The sequence below is a fragment of the Orcinus orca genome, chromosome 4 (assembly GCF_937001465.1).
Source record: "Orcinus orca chromosome 4, mOrcOrc1.1, whole genome shotgun sequence".
NCBI classification, from domain to species: Eukaryota; Metazoa; Chordata; class Mammalia; order Artiodactyla; family Delphinidae; genus Orcinus; species Orcinus orca.
In genome coordinates, this window is record NC_064562.1 from 4,710,593 (window position 1) to 4,730,326 (window position 19,734).

The 19,734-nt window shown below is 40.4% G+C and overlaps 1 protein-coding gene across 1 annotated transcript in view; it reads left to right on the forward strand.

Annotated features, from left to right (window-relative positions):
- The first annotated feature begins 14,961 nt into the window (after positions 1–14,961).
- Positions 14,962–19,734, forward strand: part of RXFP1 (relaxin family peptide receptor 1) — a 96,648-nt gene continuing 91,875 nt past the window's right edge. Inside the window, exon 1 of the mRNA XM_033421554.2 lies at positions 14,962–15,232. Coding sequence (XP_033277445.2) covers positions 15,184–15,232 — 49 coding nt within the window. The 5' untranslated portion in view covers positions 14,962–15,183. The remainder of the gene's footprint in view (positions 15,233–19,734) is intronic.

The following is a 19,734-nucleotide window of genomic DNA, read 5'->3' on the forward strand; positions in this document are numbered from 1 at the left end:
CAGAAAGGGACCAGGAGCACGGGATGTCACAGAAGACAAGGGAAAGGTAAACCGAGAGAGAGGGAGGGGTCAACACAGCCATGCTGCTCCAAGGTTTAGGGGATTATGGAAGTGAATAAGGACTGCAGTGGGGTGGAGAATGAGTTGAGGGTGGATGTTTGAAATGACCACTACAGAGAATGTGAGAGCAAACTGACTTGGAAAATTTTTTTAATTGGAGTTGCTCTGAGTATCCATGTGAAGTTGGAGACCCTGAATATGTCCTGGTGAAAATCTACATAGTTATGCAATATTCTCCAGCAGCGAAGAGCAGAGACAGAAGAAAAATAGTTACATGGTTAGAGTGATCCAAAACTGTGGTTTTTCCCAGCAGGTGAGAAATAAGGATGAAGGTTCACCTGGTTCGAGATTAGCAAGAAAATGTTAGCCAAGGAATCTAAAATGAATAAAGAAAAAAATGAAGAAGATGGACAGGGGAAGACCAAGGAACTAGATATTTAGTTATTAACAATAATCAGAGCAATACTGGCTGCTGGTAACAAACACCAATATTTCTTTTTTTTTATTTGTTTATTTTTGGCTGCATTGTGTCTTCGTTGCTGCGCGCGGACTTTCTCTGGTTGCAGCGAGCGGGGGCTACCCTTTGTTATGGTGCGTGGGCTTCTCATTGCTGTGGCTTCTCTTTGTTGCGGACCATGGGCTCTAGGTGCATGGACTTCAGTAGTTGTGACACGTGGACTCAGTAGTTGTGGCTTGTGGGCTCTAGAGAGCAGGCTCAGTAGTTTGGGTGCACAGGCTTAGTTGCTCCATGGCATGAGGGCTCTTCCCGGACCAGGGCTCGAACCCATGTCCCCTGCATTGGCAGGTGGATTCTTAACCACTGCACCACCAGGGAAGTCCAAACACCAATATTTCAATGGCTTAATACAGTTCCGTCACTTGAGTGTTCTTAAGATAGGTGAGGGGTTCTACTCCAACAGTCATTAAGGGACATAGTTTAACAGATGACCTAATATTTTCAACATATGCCTTCCAAGGTCACCCCTGAATAAGACATTCAGCCAGCACGCTGGAGAAAGTATGTTTGCTTCTTACCACCTGGACTTGGAATTATCACACATCATTACACTCTGGGTCCTTGGCAAGAATTAGTGCTGCTACCTAAAATGCAAGAGGAGCTAAGAAATATAATAACTTGATTGGTAGCCATTTGCTAGCAAAAACTATATATTAAGGCAGGGGAACATGAATTTTTGGTACAATTTTGAAGTATATAATACAATATTATTGACCCTAATCACCATGCTGTACATTATTCGATCTCCAAAACTTACTTATCTTCTAGTTGCAAGCTGGTACCCTTAAACATCATCTCCCCACTCCGCTCACCCCCCTAGACCCCAGACCCTGGTAACCAACACTCTACTCTCTGTTTCTACAAGTTTGGCTTTTTTTAGATTCTACGTATAAGTGATATCATACAGTATTTGTCTTTATTTATTCTTACCTTTTCAAATTAGACAATTTAAAATTAAATCCCAAGTCACACAAATTCTTTTAAGTGCAAAATTCTGAAAACTCTTTTAAATAGCATAGGTAGGTATTTAAATTAAAGTTCAGAAGTCAGCAAGGACAAACCTCCTTATACACTAGACATACAGTAACTACTGTTTATATCATTTGCTGCTAAACAAAGAAAATGCACTCAGCTAGTAATCACAGCCTATTTATACAAAAGAAGTCACTTTCAGTAGTTCAGTGGACGAAGCCACACATTAACTTGGAAGTGCCTTACGACCTATGTACATTATGTGAATAAAGTAAATCAGTTTAGGTAAATTTGTTTGGTAAATACTTCACCTGGATGCAATATGACCTTTGGCAATATTCCTTGCTCCTGTAACTATTAAAGTCCTTCTACAAGACACCTTCACAGTGACATTTGCTTCACTGTACTTAAAGTGGCAATGTGACCTAAAAACAGGTGTTTAAATTGGAATTAAAGATACAGAAGGTCCAGGCTTGGATCCAACAGTAGAGCTTGGCTTTAGGTCTTCATAGCAGAACTTTCTAAAATCACTGGGCCTCAAATATTCCATTTAAAATGCAAGATTTTCTTGTTAACATCAAAAATAAGCAATGTAAAATTAGCCTCTTGTACACATATGTAGTTTCTCCCACTGGTCCCTATGCTGTGATTAAAAAGAACATTTAACATGCTTCAAATCCCTTCAGATTCCTAAGACAAGTTTTCCCAAAATAAGCAATTCAAAAGATAAAATAGTTTTATTTTATGTCACTGATTGATCTTCTTCTAGACCACCTGGGTTTCTGGTTAGCACCTGGCACAAAGCCCTGTGACAATTTTTAACCACTTTCAAAAATTCATTTTTCTGAAAATTAAATAAACATACTTTTCCCCTGAGATCTTCTTGCATTATTACTGTGGCTTGTTTTCCAAATTGCCAACTTGAAAAAGCCAAAGGAATTAGGAAACCCTGGCTTTCCAGCTTTTCTCCAAGATGCCTCACAGGACAGCCTCTGAGTGACGGAGGTAACGATGGCCCCTCCATAAAGCTCCAATCGCTGGAACCTACGTACCATGGAGTGGGGTGACGGATTAGCTCTACACGTGGCCCACCTGTATTTCCTTGCTGTGAAGCCAGGTAGCAGCCTTCGAACTAAGGGTCAGGGACTCCCAAAAATGCTAAAAGGGAAAGCTGCAAAGGCAGTGCCGTAATTCATCAACCAAGACTCTAAAACTTCTGGTTATTAGCTAATGAGTGGTCCAAAGCTAAGCCGCTGGCAGTCCCCCAGAGGTCTAAGGGACTTGTGCTACCAGAAAGCCCAGAGCCTGGACCAGATCAGTGGTTCCCAAATCACGATGCATAGATAGGACCCTGGAGAAGTTTGCACTTGTCTGCAGTAAAATGAGAGAAATAAAGACAATGTCATCACTTTTAATGAAACTAAACATATTCAACTGAGAGAACTCTTCTGTGTTTGAACGCTATATCTTCCCTAATTTTGTGGTATTCAAATATCCTTACATTTATAACATGATGGTGAAAGATAATGGTAAATATGGCTTTTGTTGTTGTTATTAGTGTTTTTACTTTGCAAAATTGTTTGGTAACTATGTTGTCCCCATTGTTTTTATTAAAATTCTAGTTAATTATAAAAGAATTCTTTTTATGTGACCATCAGATCCAAAACCTCCTGAAGGACTCTAGACCTTTATACATGTAATACCCTATGATTCTTTTTAATATAATAAAGCGTAGCCTGATGGAATCTTAAAGAAACCGCTTTCACCATCCTCTGGAGCTGCACTGTCAGGTATAACGGCCATGACCACACATGGCTGTCGAACACCCGAAGTGTGCCAGTCCAAACTGAAATGTGCTGTGTTGCATGTGTGAAACACACACCAGATTTAAAAGACAGTTAAAAGAAGGAATAAGATATCTGATTCATAATTTTTATATTGACTGCATGTTGAAATGGTGCTAATTTAGATACACTAAGTTAAATAAAATGTATTATTAAAATTAATTTCACCTGTTCCTTTTTTAAATACATGGCTACCAGAAAATCTTAAACCACATATGTGGCTCATGTTTTATTTCCATTGGACACCCCGGTTCTAAGTCAAAGTGTGCTCATGGTTAGTTAGTCATGGTAAGATCCTGCGCTTTCTGGCAGTGGCTTGTTTGCGTGCCTCTGCAGTCAACTAGACCACGAGAGCTGACGTACATCTGTGACCCAGCAGTGTCACCTGCCTCACTACAGCCTCTACTCCCTCTCATCGTCTACATCCCATGGTCACGACACTCGTCTTCCTTATTAGTATCCTTTTGATTTATATCAATTCATTGCTCAGATATTAATATCAACATATAATATAAATCCTACTCTGCTATCTTAATTAATCAACCTAATGTCTGACCGTCTCCAACAACTGATTACCCCCTGGCTCTCCACTAACATTTCTTGTTATTTTCTGGCATAACCCATCCATTGCTGCTGTTTGCACATGCTTATCCCTTGCACTCACTCGTTTTTGACTTGAAATGTTGTTTCTAGCATGCTCTATTGGTAAACGAGCTTCCCTGTCTCCACACTCACTACCCAGATATTCTTCCCGAACAAACCTTTCAAAGTTGACCCGCCTAGCTCTCTTTCATCGTCTCCTTCACACTCTCTCATATCTCATTTACTATATTGTGTTCACGGAATCAATTTGCATTCCTTAAGAGATTCGGTAAAAAATATACTTCAGGTAATCCATATATGTGTATTCTGTCTCCATACTAATCTATAAATTACTTCTGTGTGTATTTATTTTTATTGGAGTAAAGTTGCTTTACAATGTTGTGTTAGTTTCTGCTGTACAATGAAGTGAATCAGCTCTATGTATACACATATCCCCTCCCTCCCCATCCCACCCATCTAGCTCGTCACAGAGCACCCAGCTGAACTCCCTGTGCTATGCTGCTGTTTCCCACTAGCTTTCTATTTTACACGTGGTAGTGTATTTATGTCAAACCTAATCTCCCGATTTGTCCCACCCTACCCTTCCCCCCCATGTCCACATGACTCTTCTCTATGTCTACCTCTCTATTCCTGCCCTACAAAGAGGTTCATCTGTACAATTTTTCTAGATTCCACATATATGTGTTAGTATACAATATTTGTTTTTCTCTTTCTGACTTACTTCACTCTCTATGACAGACCCTAGGTCCATTCACATCTCTACAAATGACCCAATTTCACTCCTTTTTATGGCTGAATAGTTTTCCATTGTATATATGTACCACATCTTCTTTATCCATTCTTCTGTCGATGGGCATTTAGGTTGCTTCCATGATCTTGCTATTGTAAATAGTGCTGCAATGAACATTGGGGTGCATGTGTCTTTTTGAATGATGGTTTTCTCAGGGTATATGCCCAGTAGTGGGACTGCTGGGTCATATGGTAGTTCTATCTTTAGTTTTTTAAGGAACCTCCATACTGTTCTCTATAGTGACTGTATCAATTTACAAGAGGGTTCCCTTTTCTCCACACCCTCTCCAGCATTTACTGTTTGTAGATTTTTTGATGGCCATTCTGACCGGTGTGAGTTGATATCTCATTGTGGTTTTGATTTGCATTTCTCTAATGATTACTGATGTTGAGCATCCTTTCATGTGTTTGTTGGAAATCTGTATATCTTCTTTAGAGAAATGTCTACTTAAGTCTTCAACCCATTTTTGGATTGGTTTGTTTGTTTTTTTGATATTGATCTGCATGAGCTGCTTATATATTTTGGAAATTAATCCTTTGTCAGTTGCTTCATTTACAAATATTTTCTCCCATTCTAAGGGTTGTCTTTTCATCTTGTTTATGGTCTCCTTCACTCTGCAAAAGCTTTTAAGCTTCATTGGGTCCCATTTGTTTATTTTTGTTTTTATTTTCATTACTCGATGAGGGTCACAAAAGGTCCTGCTGTGGTTTATGTCAAAGAGTGTTTTTCCTATGTTTTCCTCTAAGAGTTTTATAGTGTCCCACCTTACATTTTGGTCTTTAATCCATTTTGAGTTTATTTTTGTGTATGGTGTTAGGGAGTGTTCTAATTTCATTCTTTTACATGTAGCTGTCCAGTTTACCCAGCACCACTTATGGAAGAGACTGTCTTTTCTCCATTGTATGTCCTTGCCTCCTTTGTCATAGATTAGTTGACCATAGATTCGTGGCTTTATCTCTGGACTTTCTATCCTGTTCCATTGATCTAAATTTCTGTTTTTGTGCTAGGACAATACTGTCTTGATTACTGTAGCTTTGTAGTATAATTTTAAGTTGGGGAGCCTGATTCTTCCAGCTCCATTTTTCTTTCTCAAGATTGCTTTGCCTATTTGGGGTCTTTTGTGTTTCCATAAGAATTGTAAAATTTTTTGTTCTAATCCTGTGAAGAAGGCCATTGGTAGTTTGATAGGGATTGCATTGAATCTGTAGATTGCTTTGGGTAGTATAGTCATTTTCACAATATTGATTCTTCCAATACAAGAACATGGTATATTTCTCCATCTGTTTATGTCATCTTTGATATATTTCATCAGTGTTTTATAGTTTTCTGAGTACAAGTCTTTTGCCTCCTTAAGTAGGTTTATTCCTAGGTATTTTACTCTTTTTGTTGTGATGGTGAATGGGATTGTTTCCTTAATTTCTCTTTCTGATTTTTCGTCGTTGATGTATAAGAATGCCAGAGATTACTGTGCATTACTTTTGTATCCTGCAACCTTACCAAATTCATTGATTAGCTCTAGTAGCTTTCTGGTGGCATCTTAGGATTTTCTACATATAGTATCATGTCATCTACAAACAGTGACAGTTCTCCTTCTTCTTCTCCAATTTGTATTCCTCTTATTTCTTTTTCTTCCCTGATTGCCATGGCTAGGACTTCCAAGGTTATGTTGAATAAGAGTGGCAAGAGTGGACATCCTTGAATTATTCCTGATCTTAGAGGAAATGCTTTCAGTTTTTCACCATGAAGAATGATGTTTGCTGTGGGTTTGTCATACATGGCCTTTATTATGTTGAGGTAAGATCCCTCTGTGCCCACTTTCTGGAGAGTTTTTATCATAAATTGGTGTTGAATTTTGTCAAAAGCTTTTTGTGCATCTCTTGGGATGGTGATATGGTTTTTATTCTTCAATTTGTTAACATGGTGTATCACACTGATTTGTTTGCATAGATTGAAGAATCCTTGCATCCCTGGGATAAATCCCACTTGATATGGTGTATGATCCTTTTAAAGTGCTGTTGGATTCTGTTTGCCATTATTTTGTTGAGGAGTGTTGCTGAGTCCATGGTAATTCCTATAGTGGATCTTAAGGTGGATTTTGCTGCTGTGCTTAACAGGAAATATAGTTTTCAAAAGAAAAATTCAATTGTCTATTTCTCTGTCTTCTCATTTTGCTTAACTTACTGTGTTTGGTGTCTCCTTTTCACAGGCTGCAGGTTCATAGTTCTCGTTGTTTTTGGTGTCTGCCCCCAGTGGGTAAGGTTTGTTTAGTGGGTTGTGTAGACTTCCTGGTGGAGGGGACTAGTGCCTGTGTTCTGGTGGATGAGGCTGAATCTTGTCTTTCTGGTGGGCAGGACCACGTCCGGTGGTGTGCTTTGGGGTGTCTGTGAACTTAAGATTTTAGGCAGCCCCTCTGCTAATGGATGGTGTTGTGTTCCTGTCTTGCTAGTTGTTTGGCATGGAATGTCCAGCACTGGAGTTTGCTGGTCATTGAATGGAGTCAGGTCTTAGTATTCAGATGGAGATCTCTGGGAGAGTTCTCGCCAATTGATATTACATGGGGTTGGGAGGTTTCTGGTGGTCCAATGTCCTGAAATAAGCTCTTCCACCTCAGAAGCTCAGGCCTAACACCTGGCTGGAGCACCAAGACCCTGTCAGCCACCTTCTGGGAAGTCTGAGTTCTTCTGCCAGTGTTCAGTAGGTGTCCTGTAGGAGTTTTTCCACATGTAAAAGTATTTTTGATGTATTTGTGGGGAGGAGGGTGATCTCCACATCTTACTCCTCCTCCATCTTGAAGGCCTTCCTCCTCCCTTGTTGCTTTTAATATTTTTCTTTGAATTTAATTTTTGTTAGTTTGATTCATATGAGTCTTGGTGTGTTTCTCATAGTGTTCATCCTGTATGGGACTCTCTGTGCTTCCTGGATTTGGGTGACTCTTTCCTTTCCCAAGTTAGGGAAGTTTTCCACTATAATGTCTCCAAATATTTTCTGAGACCCTTTCTTTTCCTCTTTTTCTTCTGGACTGCCTATGACTTGAATGTTCATGAGTTTAGTGTCGTCTCAGTGTTCTCTGAGATTGTATTCAAATTTTTCATTCTTTTTTTCTTTATTCTGCTCCTGAGCAGTTATTTACACCATTCTGTCTTCCAGCTCACTTATTCATTCTTCTGCCTCAGTTATTCTGTTATTGATTCCTTCTAGTGTATTTTTCACTCCAGTTATTGTGTTGTTCATCTCTGTTTGTTTGTTCTTAATTCTTCTAGATCTCTGTTGAACATTTCTAGTATTTTCTCAGTCCATGCCTCCATTCTATTTCTGAGATTCTGGATCATCTTTACTCTCATTACTCTGAATTCTTTTTCAGGTAGGTTGCCTATCTCCTCTTCATTTATTTGGTCTTGTAGGTTTTTACCTTACTCCTTCATCTGTGACATACTTTTTTGCAGTCTTTTTTTTTTTATGTGTGGGATTGTGTTCTGTCTTACTGGTTGTTTGGCCTGAGGCTTTAGCACCGGGGTTTGTAGGCTGTTAGGTAGAGCCTGCTCTTGGTGCCAAGATGAGGACCTCCAGGAGACCTCACTCCGATGAATACTCCCTGGGGTCTAAGGTACTCTCTTAGCCCAGTGGTTCGGACTCAGAGGTCCCACTGCAGAAATTCTGGCCCAGTGCCCAGCTTCTGAGCCAAGATCCCACAAGTTTTCTCTTAGAAAATTAAGAGATATGTTAGAAAGAATAAAAAAATAAAAATATAGATGAAACAACAACCAGAAGGTAAAACAGAACCACAGTAGTTAAAAAAAAAAAAAAAAAAAAAAAGGAGAAGAAATAAAAAGCAGGAAAAGGCCTTGGCTGTGGGGGCTGGGGCTTAGGCAGGGGCGGGGTTTAGCCAGTGGAAGGGGCCTACACTTAGGACCCACAGAGCTGGAAAATGCTCTGCGGGGGGGGGGGGGTGTTGGGGCTTAGGCTCAACGCAGCAGGAGGGGCACAGGTGTGTTTCTGGCCTTGGAGGGCAGAGGACCAGGCCCAGGACCCCAGCAGGCTCACTGGGCCTGAATGGATTCGGGAAACACCCATGGTGCCTCCCCTGATCCTCCAGTATTGGAGGGTTCCCCCCACACTCTGCCTTTCCTCCTCTCCCTGCCACCCACCATGCCCCAAGGACCAAGGCAGCCCAGAAGGGGACTTTAAGGGCCGGGGACCCAGCCTGGGAGACCAGCAGGCCTCCCAGGGCCGAGTGGGTGGGGGAAACGCCCACCGTGCCTCCCCTGATTCTCTGATCCAGAGGTGGCCCCCTCCCTCCTACACCCCCAGGACCAATGTGGCCCAGAGGGGGCCCCGGAGAAGGGAGGACCAGGCCCTGGAGCCCCACAGGCTTTCCAGTGTCGGATTGGGAAGGGGAAATGCTAGGCGCACTCCCCCCAATCCTCCAAGCCCCCAAGGGTCCCTCAGGTGTGGGAGCCCCTCTCCCCTCCAAGCCGCCCCTCAGGGGCACTGGTCCTGTCCAGCTTCCACATCTTCTCCCCTCTCACTCCCCCCATGTCCTACTGGTTGTTCAGGGGTTCCTCCCATCTCGTTGGGCACTGAGGTCCACCACCAGTGTCAGGCAGTCGCCCTAGCTGTGGGAAGACACATACTCCACGTCCTTCCCTGCCGCCATCCTGACTCCACCCCTATACATTACTTTGAAGCAGAGTATTACATTTCATGAAATGACACATCTATATTGCATCTAAAACGTCAACTATTTGTTCTCCAAATGAGGCAAGTAAAGACCAGAGCATTCAAGTGACTGATCAGAGTTTACACATCTCATCAGTGGCAAAACTGGGACCGTAACTCTTCATCTTCTACTGGTCCTGCTGGAACAAGCTACCTTTACTTTTCTAATTTACTCTTCCTTCCAGCATGTGGGAGACACCCCTTGCATAAATCAAGCAGTCTCAAGTGCACCAAGCAGAGGTATCTGCCACAGACTGGGATTCTTAGGCTAGGCCTAAGGGCACTTAATCTCCTGTACGGCTGACCCCACGGAGTGAAAAGCAAGCCAAATCACAGGCAAGTGAGCTGGGGTTAGAGGCAAGGCTGCTATGGTTGCAGGGGAGCTGAATGCAATCTAGAAACCTGAAGCTGGACTCTGATGCCTGAGCATGTACAAAGGGTTTACAGGAAAGAGGCGAGGCGGAAGGATGCTCAGGGAGAGGGCAGGTGGCCAGACAGGGAGCAGCAAGTCTAGTTTCCAGATCCCACCCCTTCTCTCAATCAGCTGCACTGTACTGCTTCTTTCATTCTGTCCATCTTGCATTAGGTAGGCTCAATCTGGGTAGAATGAGCCTGAAACTTGAGTGCCTTCATTTACAATAGTCTGAGAGAACTAAGTAAGGCAAGGTTAATAATACTAAACTCTGGAGATAGTTTGCATTTAACAAATGCCATCAACTGGTATTCACTGAGTAAGATGATAGATGATAGATAAGATAGAGAATAGATTAGATAGATAATAGATTAGATATATTAGATACATGATATATAGATAGGATAGATAATAGATTAGATAAGATAGATTAGATTAGCTAGGTAGATCAGATAGATGTATGATAGATGATAGATAAGATAGATAGTAGAGTAGTTAGATAATAGGTTAGATAGATTAGATAGATACCTAATACATAATAGGTGATATATAGATTAGGTAGATAGATAATAGATTAGATACAGGATAGATGATAGATAGATAATTAGAGAGAGATAGATTAGATAGATGCATGATAGATAATAGATAATAGTTAACCAGGTGTTGAGCTAGCTAACACTGTCCTCATCTTCACACTGTCAGTTCAGCAGAGGATCACTTAATTCTATTGTGTCAAAGGCAACACATGAATCCACATGGGACTTGGTTTACCATTTAATCATTGATTCTCTGCTAAAATGACATAATAGCTTCAGATCATTTCCATCTAGGGTGAAATTGTTTAGATTTTGTACAAAATATATTTTGAAATACCTGTACCTATCCGTTGCTCTGTCCCTGGTGCACATTTTGCTTGATATCATTCCCTAGAAGTCATTTCATTCCAGAATCGTTTAATTAATGCTAACTTGAGACAGCTAAAATTGTCTTTTGATGTGGCTTAGCAATGATGAGCATCTCAGAAGTGTTGCCTGATTGACAGCTGTCTGTTAGAAATGCATCCATAGGATGAACGATGTGGCAGCATACATTTTAGCTCTTGGATTGCACTTATTTTTAATGTATGGGTTGGCTTACCGTTATCTGAATATCTCTACATCATGAGGCCCTAATTAAGATTTTTACCAACCTCTTTCATTGGGACTTTCCCAGGTCTACAATCAAACAAACATTTTATAAAATGACTGTTTCTACTGCTGAAAATGATGATGGCAAATAGGTTCAGAAGCATGGACCAAAGCCCTTAAATATCATTCTCTAATTTTAAAATATGATACTGAAGAACATTATTATAGTGTTCCTTCAGTCATAGCGGAATGGAAAAACCACAAGATTAGAAACTTGAATCTGCATAGTACAGACAGGTTAATAATGCTCATCTGGCTTGACTCGCTGGGTTGTTCTGAGAGGTAATTTTCAAACAGAAGATCTTGTTACTATTCAGAGAGCCGCAATAAGGTTTCAAGAAGAAGTTCCAAGGTAACAAAAGTTGTTGACTTCTGTAAGCCCGTGTCAGCTACAGACGTGAAGTGGAAACCAGGATGCGCTCAGCCAAGCAGAGGCAATGACATCACAGGTTCTATGGGGCTCAGAGTGCAGGTTGATCGTTGAACAACGTGGGCAGGAAGGGAAAGCAAGGCAGGGACAATGTCTCTTTGGGTTTTTTGTTTTTGTTTTTTTTTTGTTTTGCTTCATTTGTTCTCTATTTTTTTAATTTAATTTTTATTTTATATTACAGTTGATACAATGTTGTGTTGGTTTCAGGTGCTTCACAGCAAAGTGATTCAGTTATACATATACATATATCCATTCTTTTTCGGATTCATTTCCCATATAGGTTATTACAGAGTATTGAATATGTTCCCCGTGCTATACAGTAGGTCCTTGTTGGTTATTTACTTTATATATAGTAGTGTGTGTGTTCATCCGAAGCTCCCGATTTATCCGTCTCCCCACCAACATCTATTTGTTTTTAAAACTTTTCAAAGTATGTCTTCAAAACTGCAAAACAAGAACTAACACAACATTGTAAATCAGCTATACTCCAATAAAAAATTTTTTTAATAAAATTAAATTTTTAAAAACGGCAGAACAAGAAAGTGAGAAAACACTTTAATTTAAATATAAGTAAGAAGAATTCTGTTTCAATTATCTGGTAAAAAATCAATATTTAAACATTGTTCAGGGAAGTCTTTTGCTACAGTGAAGTTCTTCTCAACCAGGAGCAAGTTTGCCCCCAGGAGACATTTGCCAATATCTGGGAACATTTTTAATTGTCACAACCTGGGCGTGCTATCGACACCTAGTGGGTAGAGGCCAGGGATGCTGCTTAACAGACTACAGTACAAGGCAAAAGACAGCCCTTCACAGTAAAGGACTCTCTGGCCCTAAGTAAAAAATAGTGTCTGCTGCAGTGTGTCTCTGATACGCTCACTTTTTTCCCACCAACATGCCTATATAAAACTAATATTCCAGATTCACTGTCTTTGCTAGAAATAAGAAAAAAGTGTTATCCTGAAAAATCAAATGTCTAAAACTGTTCCTCAGGGTAAATAGCTATGTTACCAAAATCTAATATCATCTTAATGAAATGAGAAATTATTTTGAAGCTTTGCAGGGATAAAAATAAAAATACGTCACAAGTATATATTGCTGAAGAGTATTCCCTGGCTGCTGGTCAATTGTGTATGTCTGTGACATCAGGCAAAATGTTCAAAGCTGACGAAATAACATCAGCATTGCATCAAAAACCTCTGTATTAACAGCTGACTTTATGCCGGACACTTCCCCAAGCAAGTTCCTCAGCTTCACTGTTGAGAAGCCTCTGATGGGTCTGCCCTTGACATGTCCCACAGCATCCTTCCAGGAAGCACTATTTCTAGAATAATTGTTTAAATTATTAACCACTTAAAACAATTCTAGTATTATTATAAACAATAAACATTTAAGAAACACTTATTGAACATGAAATGAGCACTCAAATCCAGTTAACCGTAAACATTTCTACCAAAAGAATGGGGTTTTCACTAAATAAATCTGCTGAATGAAGAAGGAATTGTGAGGATGCGTATACCTCATTTCTCGTTTCATGGTGTTAATTACTTCCACAGGAAAAAAGAAAAGCAGTGTCAGTGTAACCGTACAGCCACCATGTAGAAATAGGGGTCAATGATATATTGGAGTCAATGACATAAAGTCAAGTAATTTAAATAGACTCTACATGAAGAGTGGTTAGGAGACTAACTTCACAAACAAATTTCTCATGTCAAAGTGCTACCCTTTGTTCTAGCAATAAGTGATCCCATTGCAAAATAAGAATGATATAGCCTAGTTTAAAGAAAATGCATTCGTAATGCCATTTGCAGCAACATCGATAGACCTAGAGATTATCGTACTAAGTGAAGTAAACCAGACAAAGACAAATATCATATGATGTTTGTCTTATACGTGGAATCTTTAAAAAATGACACAAAAGAACTTATTTACAAAACAGAAATAGACCCACAGACATTGAAAACAAATTTGTGGTTACCAAAGGGGAAAGCTTGGGGGAGGGATAAATTAGGAGTTTGGGATTAACAGATACACACTACTGTATATAAAATAGATAAACAACAAGGACCTATTGTATAGCACAGGGAACTCTACTCAATATCTTTTTTTTTTTACCATCTTTATTGGAGTATAATTGCTTTACAATGGTGTGTTAGTTTCTGCTTTATAACAAAGTGAATCAGCTATAGATATACATATATCCCCATATCTCCTCCCTCTTGCATCTCCCTCCCACCCTCCCTATCCCACCCCTCTAGGTGGTCACAAAGCATCGAGCTGATCTCCCTGAGCTATGCGGCTGCTTCCCACTAGCTATCTAGTTTACATTTGGTAGTGTATATATGCCCATGCCACTCTCTCACTTCGTCCCAGCTTACCCTTCCCCCTCCCCGTGTCCTCAAGCCCATTCTCTACGTATGCGTCTTTATTCCTGTCCTGCCCCTATCTATTCAATATCTTGTAATAACCTATAAAGGAAAAGAATCTGAAAAAGAATATGTATGTATATACATATTACACATATATGTATAACTGCAGCACTGTGCTGTACACCTGAAACTAACATGATACTGTAAACCAACTATACTTCAATAAAAATTAAAATAAAAAAGAAAATGCATTCCATGCAAATGTTCTTTACACTTACATGCTTTTTCCCCCCACTGCTAAAAATAATAACAGTCATCATCCTATGAACGGCTGCCATTTAGTAACCACCCACAATGCTCTAGAACCCATGCCAGACATTCAGCGTGCTGTGTGCTGATCATCACAGCTACCTGGCTGGAGAGATGTTTTCCTCCCGAGAGGCAAGGCTCGGCCAAGAATTAGCAACTCCACAACTCTCAAGAAGCAGACTGTGACTCAAACCCAGGAAGGTGTGACTCCACAGCCAATGACCCAGCGTGGTCTCCACCGTGGTAAAACTCACAAGTCTGAGAAAATTTAAGATTGTTTCGTCATCCCTTTAGATTGTTCTTTGAACAACATCCTATCCTTCAAATGCCTAAACTCAGACAGCTCATAAAAGATTGCTGGAAGTTACTCTTTAATTCTTGCCTTATAGCTAATTCCACAAAGGCATTTTTGCCCTGTGGAGTTCTGTCCATTTCCCAGTCCCCCATCGTAGGGGAAAAAACACTTTGGGCTTCTGATGTATCTCCAAGCTCGATGTCTGTCTCTCTGCATGACTTTGATCAGTTCAGACATTTGTCAGAGTTCATACACACCCTCCTTTGTAGACTGTCACAGGGCATGCAAGCATGATGCTTGGAGTCAACAAGAAGAGCCTGTGTGTTCTCTGTCTGAAACTTGTCATCCCTGCTCAGCTTTGTCTGTGCATGTGTGTGCGTGCGTGCGTGTGTGTGTGCGTGCGTGTGTGCGTGCGTGTGTGCGTGTGTGTGTGTGTGTAAAGAAGGATATTAAGACTTTGGAGAAGGCGGGTGGGGAGGAGAGATTCTGAGAGGGGAAGAAAGAAAAAAGAGGGAATGGAAAGAGAGAGAGAGAGTCAAGGGGAGAGGAGGGGGGAGCAGCTGCTTTGTAGACGCTAAGATTGCAGACAGAAATAGCACACAACCACCGTGAGCTGATGCGACTCAGAAGCCGGGATCAAATTGTATTCACTTTCATTAATCAGTTTCTCTGAGGGAAGGAAATGACATCCGGTCCTGTCTTCCTCTACATCTTGATTTTTGGAAAATACTGTAAGTACGCTCAGCATTTAATTTTGTCTACCTTAGGATTTTATGAAATAATCAAAAGTACGAATGTTTATTACTGACATGAATGTTTTTAAGGTGCAACTGCCTTTTCTGATAAAACTGTTATCTCACTTCAGAATGATTCCTCTGAATACATTTCTGGTATTTATAGGAAAAACCAGAATACTAACATGCCATGTAAACCTATGCTTCGTAACAACCAATTGGTTTGATATTAACAATTGTTTTATAAGTCATGGTATATTTCAAGAGGAGTGGTCCTTAAAGAGATTGTGTTCAAGGAATGTGCCCATTGGCACATCCTGGGGAGGTCTGTACATTTGCTCCCGGCTCCTGTGTGTTTATAACGCTTCATTATCCTAGCCCTTTGTGATTTGTATCGTAGGTACGCCTCCTTAGGGAAAGATGCATTCAGAAAACTCCTTTTTTTATTTTTAGCACGGTTTCTCACTATTCCTTGAAAGAAAAACCAGGGAAAGCAGAAAGCGATGAAAACCACAGACACATGAGGAGCCCAAATGGACATTTTACTTTGGCTATCATGACAGTTTTTGCTTCCTCTCCGTATACATGTTTTATTTTCAGAAAATCTGCTTTTTAATCAAAGGAAAGAGTTTGTTCTTCATTAAACCTTACTGAAAGTTTATTAGATAAATAGAAATAAAATGTTTCTTAGGTAATACATGATGAGGAAAGTCAAAGCAAATCAAGAAAGAAAACTTTCTGGGTCCCTTTCATACCTTGTGATGCTGGGAATTATTAAGCTGTAACAAATTTAGAATTCATAGGCATGCTTCCATTTCTCAGTCTCTTAAAAGTCTGCAGAAGTTTATTTACACTAAAACATTCTATTGAAGAATACCTCAAAGTAAATTTCAGTCCTAACTCTCTCAATGCTGATGGCATGCACTGCACCAAAGTGATTTTTTTCCTTTATCTCCAGTCTTCCTGACCTCTTAGTACACCTCACTTTGTCAGTCGAAGATGTGGGGTTGCATGTAACCAAGGAAATGACTCCAAATCCTTTGGAAACATTCTAGTTCCTAGCTTTCTCCGTCTCTGATCTTATTGCTGACATTCCCATTTTTTAACTAGAGGATGAAAAGTCAAAGTGCACAGCATCACCAAAAACTGCATGTTTCTAATATAATCCAAGTGTTTTGACTTTTGCAGCCAACACCCTCATAAATCCATAACATATTTTTCTATCTCCTCTCCCATTTCAATAAAATAAGCAGATTGAATAAGCCAAAGGAATACTTCCAAATAGGCATTCTAGGATGAGGGATTCAAGGGAATGGAAAAGGTATTCAGGGCAGGTAGAGAAGCAATTTGGCTAATGTGTTAACCAGTCATTTGGTAAAAATGTTCTGTTTAGTAAAAAAGTTCTATGTTCTCTTTTGTCAATAAAAAATTATCTTCATGAGCAGAAAATAGGTAATAGTGATGAAGATGATAATCCTCAAACCCTCCAACATTTTAAATTTATCTTTGGACCTTTTAAAAATTTTGATAATGCATTGTCAACCTCCTCCCTCCATGCCTTCCAGAAGCAGAATTGGGCAAGCAAGAGTCCTGGCTACATGCTGTCAACAGGGTGGGTGGGCTGGAGAGGCATTTGACGGGGGCCCCCAACCCAGCAGCCCACACCCATGACTCACCAGTTAGTTTATCCCATCATCAAGCCCCACCAGTGAGAGGATTTCCTGGGCATATAGCAGAAGAAGTCAACCACATAATGACAACGTCTTAAATCTCCGTAACTAACTCCATGGTTGTTGTTAGTGGTTTGTTTGTTAACCCACTCTCCTGTTGCCTTGAAAGGACAGTGTGCTATCATGGAAGACTGAAGGGGCTTGACAGCACTGCCCTGTACTAGCTCTATACTTTTCCACAATGACTTACCCTCTGAGCCTTAGTTTGTAAAATGGCAATAAAGTCTTTTACCCTATCTACCTCCCAGAGCCCTTGTGTCCGGTTCTTTATTACATTAAGTGACCTCCTTGGATCTTCAGAACAACTCTATTATGTAGATACAATTAAGCACATGAGGAAGGAAAGACCAAGGACATTCAGTACCTTGTCACAAGACTCAAGCTAATAAATGCCACGATTTGAATGCTTTCGTAGTCTACACTCTCTCCCAGACCGTGAACATTCTCAGTAGCGATCATGTATACCACAGGGCTTTGAAAACGGAAAGCCCTTTATAGACCTAAGCAATTATCAGTCAGCCTTTTAACCAAAAATATTTATCGAATGCCAGTTACTTTAATAAGCAATAAGACTAAAGGGTGTCTACAGCATGGTCCCCGCTCTGAAGGGTTAGAGTGGAGGAGAGGGAAAGTTATCTAGGGTCACCAAACTGTGAGACAAGGGCAAAAGCCTAGGGGTGCACAGAGAGGGGTGACATTAAGATTCAGAAAAGATTTCCTTTCAGCTTTGAGAATTTCTTATTCTTAAAAAATTCCTCCATCTGTTGTCTAATTAGCTGTATTGTGCCAATGTTAATTTCTGAGTTTTGATAATGTACTCCGGTTAGATAAGATGGTTCCATTAGGGAAAGCTGGGTGAAGGGTACATGGGACCTCTTGTACTACTTCTTCCACTTCTTGTGGGCCTAAACTAGCGCAAAATTAAAAGTTATAGAACAATTCCCTGGAAGAATTGTATCCTAAGTCTTTATCAGCACACGCTTTACTCATTACTTAAATGGTATCATCAAGCAAAAAACAATCATTTTACTTAACACTTTGTTTAGGCAGGTAATAAGTAAGGAAATAGGACATAGAAGGGCCCAGATATGAACTTGATGTATTTTAGTATTTTGCCAAGGCCCAACCCATCTGGGTAGGTCCTCACTTTTGTATTCCAAGTGGCTACTTACAAGACCACCTGGTCTTTGCCTTGGGTCCCGGTACTGGCATATCTTATAGCAACTGTCTTCTCTAACCACGAGGAAGAAGACAGGAAGAGCCTTTCCTGAACTAACCATCAGTACACAAAAACCAGACCTTTAGTACATGAAACAGGAGAATACTGGCATATTTACCCACCTCCAAAAGATGGAAGAAAAAACTTTCCAATATGCAGACTACAGAGTATATAACAGTTCACCTGACATTTTTTAAGGTTGCTAACAATTTTATATTGTTCTTACTATGAATTTGGAATCACATCTTTACGTTTCAAACAGAAAATTAACAAGTCTGTGCAAATGCAGCACCATCATCTGTATAAGATAAACAAATTATTACATTTGTGAACTAAATCGTTTTGCAAGCTTAATTTCACACATTAGGACAAACCTATTAAACTGAAATGCCTGGAGTTGGGTATTCTAGTTAGGCTTATTTTTTGTCTGAAAAAATAAGCATTTTTTATTATATAATTTTTAGGTGTACAACATTATAATTCAACATCTGTATACACTACAGAGTGGTCACCACCCCACATCTAGTTACCATCCATCACCATACAGCTGACGCCCTTCACCCATTTCACCCACCCGCCCCCAACCCCCTTTCCTCTGGCAACCACTCATCTAATCTCTGTATCTATGAGTTTGTTTTTGTTTTACTTCATTTGTTTGTTTTGTTTTTTTCAATTCCACATATGAACGAAACCATACAGTATCTGACTTTCTCCATCTGCCTTACTTCACTCAGTGTGATGCCCTCCACATCCATCCATGCTGTAAATGTAACCCATGGCAGGACTGCATTCTCTTTTTACGGCTGAGTAGTAGCCATTGTGGATGTATACCCCATCTTCTTTATGCATTCATACATTAATGAACAAAATCTGCACAGACCAGTTACTAGTAAGGGGATTGAAACAGTAATCAAAAATCTCCCAACGGGGCTTCCCTGGTGGCGCAGCGGTTGGAAGTCTGCCTGCCGATGCGGAGGACGCGTGTTCGAGCCCCGGTCCGGGGGGGATCCGACATGCCGCGGAGCGGCTGTGCCCCTGGGCCATGGCCGCTGGGCCTGCGCATCCGGAGCCTGTGCTCCGCGGCGGGAGAGGCCACGGCAGTGGGACGCCCGCGTACCGCAAAAAAAAAAAAAAAAAAAAAAAATCTCCCAACAAACAAACTGTACACATTTGTATCACTTTAGTGTCAAGTTCTAGGACTGTGGTTATGGATGTGGTGGTCATTATATCTCCCATTTATCGAGAGCTTTCCATGGACCACAAACTGTGCTAAATGCTTTACAAACATGATCTGACTTTATCCCTGTAACAACCTTCAGGGATATTCTCACTTTACAAAATAGGAAACAGAAAATGAGAAATATTAAGTCACAAGCCTGGCATCACCTCTTAGTAAGTGTTGCAAAAGAGTTTTCAATCCAAGTCTGTGTCCTTGAATGGCCTACGCTAGTAAAACATGGTTCAGTGCTAATGCTTTCTAAAGCTACAGTATCTTAGAATTAAAACGGACCTGAACAGATCCCCTCATCTAGCCCACTGGTCTTTAATGA